Source organism: Pseudoliparis swirei, chromosome 2 (assembly GCF_029220125.1).
Source record: "Pseudoliparis swirei isolate HS2019 ecotype Mariana Trench chromosome 2, NWPU_hadal_v1, whole genome shotgun sequence".
In the NCBI taxonomy this organism is placed as follows: Eukaryota; Metazoa; Chordata; class Actinopteri; order Perciformes; family Liparidae; genus Pseudoliparis; species Pseudoliparis swirei.
In genome coordinates, this window is record NC_079389.1 from 3,595,365 (window position 1) to 3,606,101 (window position 10,737).

General features: G+C 44.8%; 1 protein-coding gene across 1 annotated transcript; it reads right to left on the minus strand.

The window, feature by feature from the left end:
* Positions 1 to 5,906: 5,906 nt before the first annotated feature.
* Positions 5,907 to 10,328, minus strand: LOC130201719 (PDZ domain-containing protein GIPC3-like). The gene is given in 4 exon segments (XM_056426823.1): positions 5,907 to 6,176; positions 6,248 to 6,382; positions 6,384 to 6,437; positions 10,290 to 10,328. Coding segments are annotated over 4 exon segments (498 nt in total).
* Between the last annotated feature and the right edge of the window lie 409 nt (positions 10,329 to 10,737).

A 10,737-nucleotide genomic window follows, 5' to 3' on the forward strand; every position in this document is an offset into this window, starting at 1 on the left:
AGACTTCAAAACTCAACAAACTAATAGGTGACAGTAAGAGTTAGTGACATCACAGTGACTCCCGCTTATGGCTGTGGCGTTGGAACAATTGCAGTAGAAGTAAGTATATTTTAATGCAAATGTACTCTATAACTACTCTAAGAAGTACAATTAATGAATTACTCAAGTAGACGACATGTAATGTCCAAATATAGATATATACGGAAATATTAGCGTCAGTTGGAGATCGAGTCTGCACTCGTCGTGAATCTGTTTCAGTCCGGGCTCCAATCCTCATGTCGAAGCTCTGGGATCGTAACTCGGTTTCAACGCGGCCTTCACAGCGCCGTCTGTATTTGGAGACGTCCGCTTTGGGGGCGAGGCAAGAAGAGCCTTCCCTGAGGAGACCCCCCACAGCCAGAGGAAGGGCTTTGGGGGGGTCTCTGAACGAGTGAGCGGATATTAGTTACGCATGCTGCGGTGGTCACTCTCATGCCGAGCATCTTTCTTTGCGCTGGCACAGACTCTGACCTTTACTCCCTTATGCCCTCATCACACACACACACACACACACACACACACTAATGTCTTAATGATGAGCAAGGCCTAAAATAAAGCCCCCTCTCAAATCACGCCCTCCTGATAGTCGTCTCTCTGGGAGGTCGCCGTACAGTGAGACTTTCCATAATCAACATATGCATTTCCTCGAACACATTTTCCATTTTTAGCCTCTCTGAGCTCCTCCGGGTCGCTTCACAGTTCAGCTCGAGATCTCCTTTTTTCAAGTCATTGTTCCCCAGTTTCCTTCCTGTTGTTCTTTGACTGAAAGTGAGATGCATGGCATCCCTCTCTGCGGTGGCACTAACAGTGCAGCGGCAGGGTCAAGCTCGTGACCATTACATAGTTGATTGATGGGTTCCCGCGGTGTCAACGGGGTAATCAATGCTTCAGCTGTTTCAGCCCCTCTTTAGCCACTGCTCGGCCATGGGGGGAGGGGGGGGGGGGGTCTCTTCATCCAGGACATCTTGCACAGATGGCACAGAGGACAAAAGATCACCGTGTGCCACTCGTACCGGAATGAAATGTGGATGATAAATGTGACACGTCGCCGGGTTATTTGAACGTCGGGGCAGAAGGTCGGCGTCGTGGCGTCAACCGGCGGCCATTTTGAAGCCTTGACGTTGTCGTTTTAGCCGTCGCCATCTTGGCTTTTTGGCAACTAGTGAGCAGAAGTGACCACATTTGGACTGCGGAGGAGTGACAAAGGCACGGCTCCGGTAGCCATAGCGACCTGTCAATCTCAAGGTTGTCCCGCCCTAAAGCATACCCTGATTTTTTTATTTTTTATTTTAAATTTTATTTGTCAGGGACAAAGCAGCGCACATTATTATACAAAGTGTACATGTGATACAGAAGGTTTCTAGCCAATTGGCTAATTTGCAACCCCAGTCCCTGGTCAGGCCTTTCTAAAACAAAACAAAACAAAACAGAAACAAGAAACATGTCTAGATCTAAAACTAATCTAAAAGTGGTGTATGTGTGCAGACAGCTCTCCATACACAGAGAAGACCTGACAAAACATCCATGCATAGACTGAGTGTTCATACACCTAACCATACACATCATAAGATAATAAGATATATACAAGAGCAACACAGGCAGTAGATCCTCTAAACTAAACACAGTTAATACAATACAATAAAACCCGTACAATACAATAAAAACCCATTAAATTGAGTGTGTGTGTGCGTGTGCAGGCTGGCGCGTGTGTTTCAGTGTTGACATCCCTGGTTTACTTTTAGCCAGAGTTTTACCTTGCTATTAAATGTTTTCAGTTCAGTTTGTGTTTTTAGTTCCGCTGGTAAGTCGTTCCAGAATCGGGTCCCTTTTGTTGAGAAACATGACTGACCGAAAGTGGTTTTGCGCATCTCTGCTGTGCAGTTGCCACCCACTGATCCCCTAGTGGCCACTCTCCTGGTGCACGTTTTTGTCACACTAAGACAGAGTACAGAAGGTGCTATGTTGTTTGCACATCTAAAGATGAGTTTTAGAAAGGAAAACTTAATGAAGCTGTCGAAACTTAAAAGCTTGTATTTATGTAAAATTAAACAGTGATGTGTGGTTATTGGTTTCTGGTCCATTATTTTCAGTGCCTGTTTGTATAATGATGTGACTGGTTTAACTGTTGTCTGGGAGGCTTGGCCCCATACAGTAATACAGTAAGATATATGAGAAAGAATCATTGCGTGAAAGTACAGCAAGGCTGCCTTGACTGGTATGTGATGTCTTATGATTCTGAAACAGTTCAGATTCGTCCGGACGGTCTTGCAGAGTTTGTTAATGTGTTTTTTGAAGTTAAGTTGTGAATCTAAGACAACCCCTAAAAATTTGAATTCACTAACTTCTTCTATGGCTTCTTGGTCTATTTTGATGGGGCATTTAGATTTCCCTCTTATAGAGAAGCACATGGAGACAGTCTTTTTGATGTTTAGTGTGAGATGGTTATCTTTGAGCCATTGGGATACTCCCTCCATCTCCTTGGTCAGGGTCTCTGCTGCTGCACCTGGTGTCTTAGCTGAGGCATATATAACTGTGTCGTCAGCGTACATTTGACAGTTTGCGGATTGACAGCATGTTGGTAAATCGTTTATGTATAGACTGAACAGCAGAGGCCCCAAGATGGAGCCCTGTGGAACACCCATAGTGGCTTGTTGTGTCGTTGAGAGTTTGTTGTTTATTTTGACACGTTGCTGCCTGTGCGTTCAGTAAGATGCAAACCAGCTAATTGCATGTTCAGAGAAGTTGAAGTTGGTTAGTTTGTTCAGGAGTATATTGTGGTTCACTGTGTCAAAGGCCTTTTTGAGGTCTATGAACACAGCTCCCACCACATTACCCCTGTCTAAATTGCTCTTAATGTTCTCGGTTAGGTAGCAGTTCGCTATTTCTGTTGAGAATCCTTGTCTAAATCCAAATTGTTTGGGGTGGATCATGTTATTGCTTTCAAGGTAGTCAACTAATTGATCTTTTATGATCTTTTCCAGGATTTTGGAGAGCAGGTAGTATTGAGATGGGCCTATAGTTACCTGCTTGGTCCTTTGCACCTGTTTTAAAAATTGGGGTGATAATGGCTTGTTTCCAGCTTTGTGGGAATCTGCCTGCTCTAATGGAGAGATTTACTAGATGTGTTATAGGTTTAACCAGGGATGAGCAGTGAGTTTTAATGAAGGCGGTGTCCAACCCAGACACGTCCTTAGCCTTAGATTCTTTTAATGTGTTAATGACTTTGCATATTATTTCCTGACTTACCTCCTTAATTTGGAAGGATTTTGGTTTAGCCTTTGATCCCTGTAAGGTTACCGGTTCAAAGTTCTTAGCAAGCTCTTCCACTGACTGAATAAAGAAGTTGTTGAGTTCATTTGCAATTTCTAAGTAGTTAGTGCTGGTATCCCCATTCACTTTCAGTTCTGTTATAGTTTTTTGTTGCCTTGGCTTGTGTTTAGTGAGGCTGTTGAGGTGCTTCCAGAGTGATGCGCTGTTCCCTTCCGCTTCCTCAATCAGTTGCATGTAATAAGTTGTTTTTGCTTTACGCAGTTCTCTGACTACTCTATTTCTCAATCCTTTAAAAATGAGAAGATCCGTATTAGTTTTAGTAAGTAATGATTTTTTCAAAGCATAGTCTCTCTGTTTCATGAGCTTTAGTATGTTATTATTCAGCCAAAGTAGGGAGACTTTTCGCTGCGTATCTTTGAATGTCTTTGTGTATTTCCCAACCAGGTTTATCAGATTTTGTGTCAGGGAATTACAACAATTTTCTAGCTCATTGGTCTGTAGCACATTATCCCAGTCTAATTTATGTAAGTCATCTTCAATTTGTATATGTTTGTTTTTGGGAATGCCCTGGTTCCCGGATTTTCTTTCATTTGTAAATTTTGGGAGACGTTGTTTAGTGAGTTTTCGGACGACCATGGTCATATTATGATCAGAAAGTCCTGTGAGTAGGTTATATGTTCTAATAATTCGCTGGGGTTTATTTGTGATTATTAAATCTATCAAGGTTTTACTTGTTCGTGTAATCCTCGTTGGGCCTTTCACCATCTGCTGGAGACTGTGTTTTGACACCAGTCTCTTTAAGTTCGTTCTACTTTTTTTCTCTAACCAGTTAATATTAAAATCACCCAGAAAAATTGATTCTGTACGAGCATTTATGTATTTAAAAAGTTTGTCGAGATCATCATAAAATGAAACATCATAAGATGGTGGATTGTACAGTACAACAATATTAAAATTCATCTTTGGCGATAAAACAATGTTCACAGCTAGACATTCAAGTGTCGTGTTCAGTTCAATTTCATTACATTTTAGAGTGTCTCTAACATAGAGTAAAACTCCCCCCCAGCCCTTGTCAGGGTTCTATCTTTCCTATAGCATGTGTAGCCAGGAACATCAATAATGCTGGTCGGGATGTTGCTATGCAGCCAAGTTTCACTCATTGCTAGAAAATCTAGGTTAGAGTCCATTAGCAGATGTTCAATCTGGTCCCGTTTTGGCACTATACTACGGATGTTCAAGTGTCCGCCTAATATTCCCTTAGGTTTAGACGTAGGCTCCCATATTACCCTTGCATGATTTACAGTCTGGAAGAATCTGAATTCTCGTTGCTTTCTTGCTGATTGGAGCATACCCTTGGTCACGTGTGGAGTACCTGGATGCTGGTGCGGTCCTGGAGTGTCCTCAGCTGCTAGGCTAGTGCTGGCGGCCCGGCCGTCTTTGAGTGTCTTTGTGTATTTCCCAACCAGCTTAGCACTAGCCGTCAGCGCGGCCCCGCTGGGAGCCCGAAGTTGCTGACACCGGGGACGCCGGCATGGTCCCGCAGTCTCTGCAGCTGCTAGTCCGGCATTAGTGTCCAGGCCAATGCCGGCCATCGGCGCGGCCCCACTGAGAGGTCGCTGCTTTTGTCCGGGGCCGGGACACGGGTGAACGTCACCCGATATCAGCAGGCAGATCGAGACAACGAGGCGAGGGACCCCTCCACGCCCTCTCACGTCCTCCCTGCAGCAAACAAGGGGATGCCGCTGGCGTCGCAGCAGCTCCTCCACCACCATACTTCCGTAGCCCGGGTGCTTGTGGATCAAGCAGTCATCCAGTATGTAGAAGTTGGGGGAGTTTTCCATCTGTTCCCCAACAGCTCGGCTATTCAAGGTGAGTGGTGAGGGAGTGAGTGGTTTTGATTTTAGGGTGGCTGCCAAAACCATTAGGAGCACATAGAAACAGCGTGCTGTGCCTGACGCTGTTGCTCTTCCTACCACCGTCATGTTCTTGTTTGCAAGAGTTGCTTTTTGACTCGAGATGGGTCCTTAATTTACGAAATGAACATCATTCCCACCACTTAAGCATTTTGTGAAAGGACGTTAAATTGATTTATCACTATCATTGGATCGTAGGAGGTCAAATTAACATCATTAGATTTCTTCCAATCTCTATTGTTGTTGCAAAAAAATCTTTCTTTCTTCACATGGATGCATTGAGATCCTCATTCATCTGGAATAAGACCAACCATGAAGACGTGAGAGCCTCTTACCGCGGCACGGTGAACATGGACGAATGAGTTCACGCGAGTCTCAGCTGCGATATTCAATTGGCTTAACTCATCGTTGGAGAACTCGGCTCAAAGTCCCGAACCACGGGAACCTTCATCCGAGTGGCGAAGCGGTCCTCGAAGGCTCGGCGCGGTTCAGACGAGCCTCGTCACTCAATGATCAATCGGTGCATGGAGAGCGCGCGACGCTACGTTCAAACCCTCCGTGATAGACGGATCCTTCAACACCCGGAGCGAGAGGGGATTAGTCACATCGAGATATTAATATGTTGTTGATGATGCTTTTGCATCATTTGCGCAGCTCAGCGGAACATTTTAAATCCCTCGACTCTCACTTCTTCAAATACCTGCATCCGTGCAGCTTTAGCGTCCTCACGCTCGGCTCGCTTTCCATCGTTAGCCGCCCCTCAAGAATCTGTTCCCGCATCTTCTTTGGCCCCACCAGGCGGAGCGTGAAAGGTATGCCTCGAGGTTGCTCTTTCAGCATCTTAGCCACCTCGCAGTGTCGACAGCCTACAATGCTCTGGTCATTGATGGCCTCGATGTGGTCCCCAACACAGACCGTCTTCAGCTGGTCTATGGTGTTGCCTTACTTTATCCTCTGAAACAAACATATGTTCCACATGAGATTCACAGTTTGGAGCCCTCTACCCGACTCTGCCTCGTGTTCACCTTGATGAAAGCATATCCAGCTCTGTTGTCTGTGATCGTGAGGCCTAATGCGTCTTCGGTCTTGGTCACCTCCACCTCCTTGGTCTCTCCTCTGACGTGAGCGAAAATGAAGTCTTCCAGTCCGATCCGCCCCCCCCCCCAGTAGCTTCTGCATGTCCACTTTATGAGAGTTGAGGGTGCAGAACAGAATCTAAAGGGAAGAAATGCAACACATTGAGTTCGTGGTTTCTGATAATCAGCGATTATTAGCAAACTCTATACGCTCTAAACCAGCTCCTACAGTTGAGTATCCGTGACACGTTAGAAAAAATAGGCGATGGGAAGACGATTAACCCTTGTGTTGCCTTAGGGTCATTTTGACCCGAATCAATATTACACCTTCCCCCCGCCTTTGGGTCATTTTGACCCGATTCAATGTTTCACCCTCCTGTTACCTTTATATTTACTAACATATTTTACCCTTTGGGTTCAATTTGACGCCAGCAATTAAAACCTCCAGAAAATTATTAGAATTAATATTGTTTTCCAAGTTTAAGTGTGAGGCACTTTATGTTTGTTTGTTGACTACCGAAAGAACACCGACATTAAACATTGAATGGGGTCAAATTAATCCTCAGGCGGGGGGAGGGTGTAATATTGATTCGGGTCAAAATGACCCTAAGGCAACACAAGGGTTAAGACATGGGACACAGTATTCATCAATTAGTTTTAAACATAAAGTCATGCCATTCAAGGCGAAAAAACAACACAGCCTTTGCTACGCTATGGCTAAAGGTGCGTTCACACCAAAAGCGATGCGATTTTTTCGCGTGACCGAATCCCATGAAAAGTCAACGTACAGACGCGTGTGGCTGCGATAGACATGATATTTTTTTTCCGGGCGGCGTGATAGGGGTGACGCGATGTGGGCGACGCGTTTGCAGCCGCGCAATTTTCGCCCCAAGTTGAAATATTTCAACTTTGAGGCGGTAATCTCGCAACTCGGGCAAATCAGCTCTTGAGTTGCTCCACGCGTCATCGTTGTCCCGCCGCTGTGGAATCAGAACAAGACAGACAATAATGTGATGAACACAATTACATATATTATATATCATAATGTGATGAACACAATAACAGTGTTTAGATGTTCCGCTCTCGTAGCGCTGGAAGCGGAAATCTTTCAGACAGAACAGTAACTTCATCAACCCAAACACGAGGGCGTTAGTGTGTGGGACGTCCACAACAAGTATAAAGCAGAACTAGTCGTTAGTTATTCCGTGGCGGATGAAGGAGATGATAACGGTCTTTACGGAGACGAGACACGGAGATAAGCCCCGCCCCTCGCGGAGCGACTCAACGCTTATGGTAAGAACACGGCAAATGGTCGAGTGAGTAAACTCACGCGTTTTGGGTGACGTGAAAACTCGCATCGCTTTTGGTGTGAACGCACCTTCAGACTTGTACTGCTTGAATGGATCTGAGAAAACACAACGTGTTATGCCACCAGAGGCTGAGCCTGCAACCTTTTACGCTCTTTAGAAAGCAGTTCTGGATCAGGAAGAAAGGTTTTTACGCCTCAGAAAGGACATACCTAGAGATATAACATCATACTTACCATCAAACGTTTCTTTTTATTCATCAAATTGCACATTTCCATGAGGATATGGTTAAAACGATGTGATGGGATGCATTTAAAATTCTATATTGTATAACCTAAAAAACTAATGGAAGAATACTTTGGGGGGGAAGTGATAAGGCTTCACCTCTAAAATGTTCATAAATTCAATTCATCATACTTTCAATGGCAGCCGCCTTTAGGCTCTTGAATGCAGCTCTCATAATTATGAGTTCCGTGCCTCTTGAAAAGCACCTGAACGCAACACACGACGACAGAGGCTTTCAAATCAGTTCACAGGAGCTCAAGTCAAGGTCTGTAAACACATTTCTAAGTCTTTGAAAGGTGTGCATCGGCCGAGTAGAGAATGCATGAGACGCTCTAATGTGTACGTGCTGAACGATGTTGAAAAGAAAAAGAAAATGTTGAGAGTGTCAAAGAGGAGGCCAACACACACACACACACACACAGAACCAACACACTCACTACAACACAAACACAATAAAGGTAAGAGTGATCCTGTCTGCTCCAGGCTAATGCAGCTTTTCAAACCGTGATCCAGGGTCGAGGGACCTTGCCAGCAGCCAAGACGCTGAGATTCTCAAAGAGGTAAAGTTGCCAAGGGAAACCGGAGACCATTTATAGTTGTGAAGAACACCAAGATTACATTTAAGAGCACAAAATCTGGGCATAAATGTGGAATGTGTTGGCTCACGGCAGCCGATTAGTCCGGCGTGTTACAGTCCCTGGCTTCGCTCCACCTAAATTGTGATCCTCATCACTCATTCCACTGTTACGCAACGGCACTGTGGGTCTTTTTTAACTTGTAAAGACGCCGACGTTCATTATTCATACCCTTTCATAGCGCGGATCTATCCGGGATATAGGCCTCCGTGGGTTTTTACTGGAAAATGGCGCAAACTCTCCTGCATTCGGGAGAGGAAGTGCAGCCAGACTGTCATCAAAAGAGCCAATTTCAGAGGGATAAAGCCTCTGTCGGAGTCGAGGCATCCGTTCCTCTGCAGCTCGGCGGCATCAATAGAGCAGCGTGGGGGGGGGGGGGTTGAGGGGTATGGTTCCCTATTCGACCGTCCGTTAGCTGGGAATTGTGTTGACTTTAAAACCACTTCCTGTAAATCAAATGCAAAGGGTTTTCAGATGTTGTGAGTGTTTCGCTTTTGTTAAACCATGAGGGGGGAGGGGGGAGGGGGGGCATTTGGTGGGGGGGTTTTGCACACACAAAAAGAAGCAGGGGACGGGAGGAAGAAATTAAGGTTCCTATTTTATTCATTCATTTTAAAGGTCACGACAATGTTTGTAACGCTTCATCAACCCATATCTGATAGATTAGCACTGTGCAGAGAGAGAAGGAGAGAGAAACAGAGAGAGAGGGAGAGAGAGAGAGAGAGAAACAGAGAGAGAGAGAGAGAGAGAGAGAGAGGGAGAGGGAGCTCTCTGTTGGCAAAGGCTTCCTGGCCCGTTCAGCTGCTTCTGCCGCCTGTTGATCTGAAGGTGTATGAACAAAGTGTTGCATTGCAGCCAATTAGCTGTTATGTAAATATGTGGAGGAAGTTAAGGTCTACAGTTTTCCTACCAGACCATATTTATGAAAGTAATCAGAGTCTTTACTGACGGAACGTCTTGACGGCGTGTTCAGGAAACTGTGGGATGCCCTTAAAACAGGATCGCTGTCAAATAGAAACACAATATCATCATATTTACTTTGATTATTGGAGTGGATTCCTCATCGAAGCACAGAACTCCATGTGTCCGTGTGCTTACAGCGGGCCGTAGACCTGCACCAGCACATCTATCAATCTATCAATCAATCAAACTGTTATTATAGACTCAAGATCCAGATAGTACAACACATTAAAATATAATAAAATACATACAAAATCACAAGTAAAAAACAAACAAAGAACTACACATGCTTTATAAATAAACAGCTGTACTAGTGTCTTCACAGCTGTCATTTTCAAAACTGGAATTTTACATTTGATAAAAACATCATGATCTCATTTTTGGAGTCATCAACCCAGCAGATAAATTTGTGCATTAAATTTCTTAAAACCGCTTTGAATGTCTTGACTCCTGCAGCCACAAACATCTCACTGGCACTAGTCCCCCTCGGTCTCTTCAACAGTATCCTCATGGCGTCATAACATAATCATATCTGTGGGGTTGAGTTACACTGGAGAGACGTGTTTCTCTGCATCTCACCTTCTTTCTCCGATTGTTATACGACCCATTCAACACGTTCTTTCCATTACATATGTGTCCGTCTACTCTTTAACATTTTAAAATAGCGCAATCTGGAAAACATTACACACACACACACACAGCGTTTCTGTTGTGTTCATCCGGGCAGCAGGTTGTAGGTCCCTGTGCTCGTCTCGTCCCGGAAGAGAACGCTTTTTTCGCGCGATGGTGCGATGGGAGACCCACCGGTGCTCCGGGGAGACTTCCCTGGAACTGGTAGAGCATCCCCCGCCGTCCAGGACATGGAAACAAGCGTTGTTATCGACATCATGAGGTACATCATTATTTCCCCTCTTAATTGATGACGATACTTACAGAGCCGACAAGAAATATTAAAAGAAATGTGGCATGTCACCGCATTTACGTGGAGGTCACCCTTTGCACATGGAGGTCTGGATCGTGGAATATGCCGACTACCAACTATTCATACACTCTGTCATATTCATTGAATGTGTTTTAACTCTAATCTGTCCTTCTGTACACATTACATCTATTCATCTGTCCATCCTGGAGAGGGATCCTCCTCTGTTGCTCTCCTGAAGGTTTCTTCCCTATTTTCCCAGAGAAGGGTTTGGGAGTTTTTCCTGATCCGATGTGAGGTCAAAGGTCAGGGATGTCTATGTGTACAGATTGT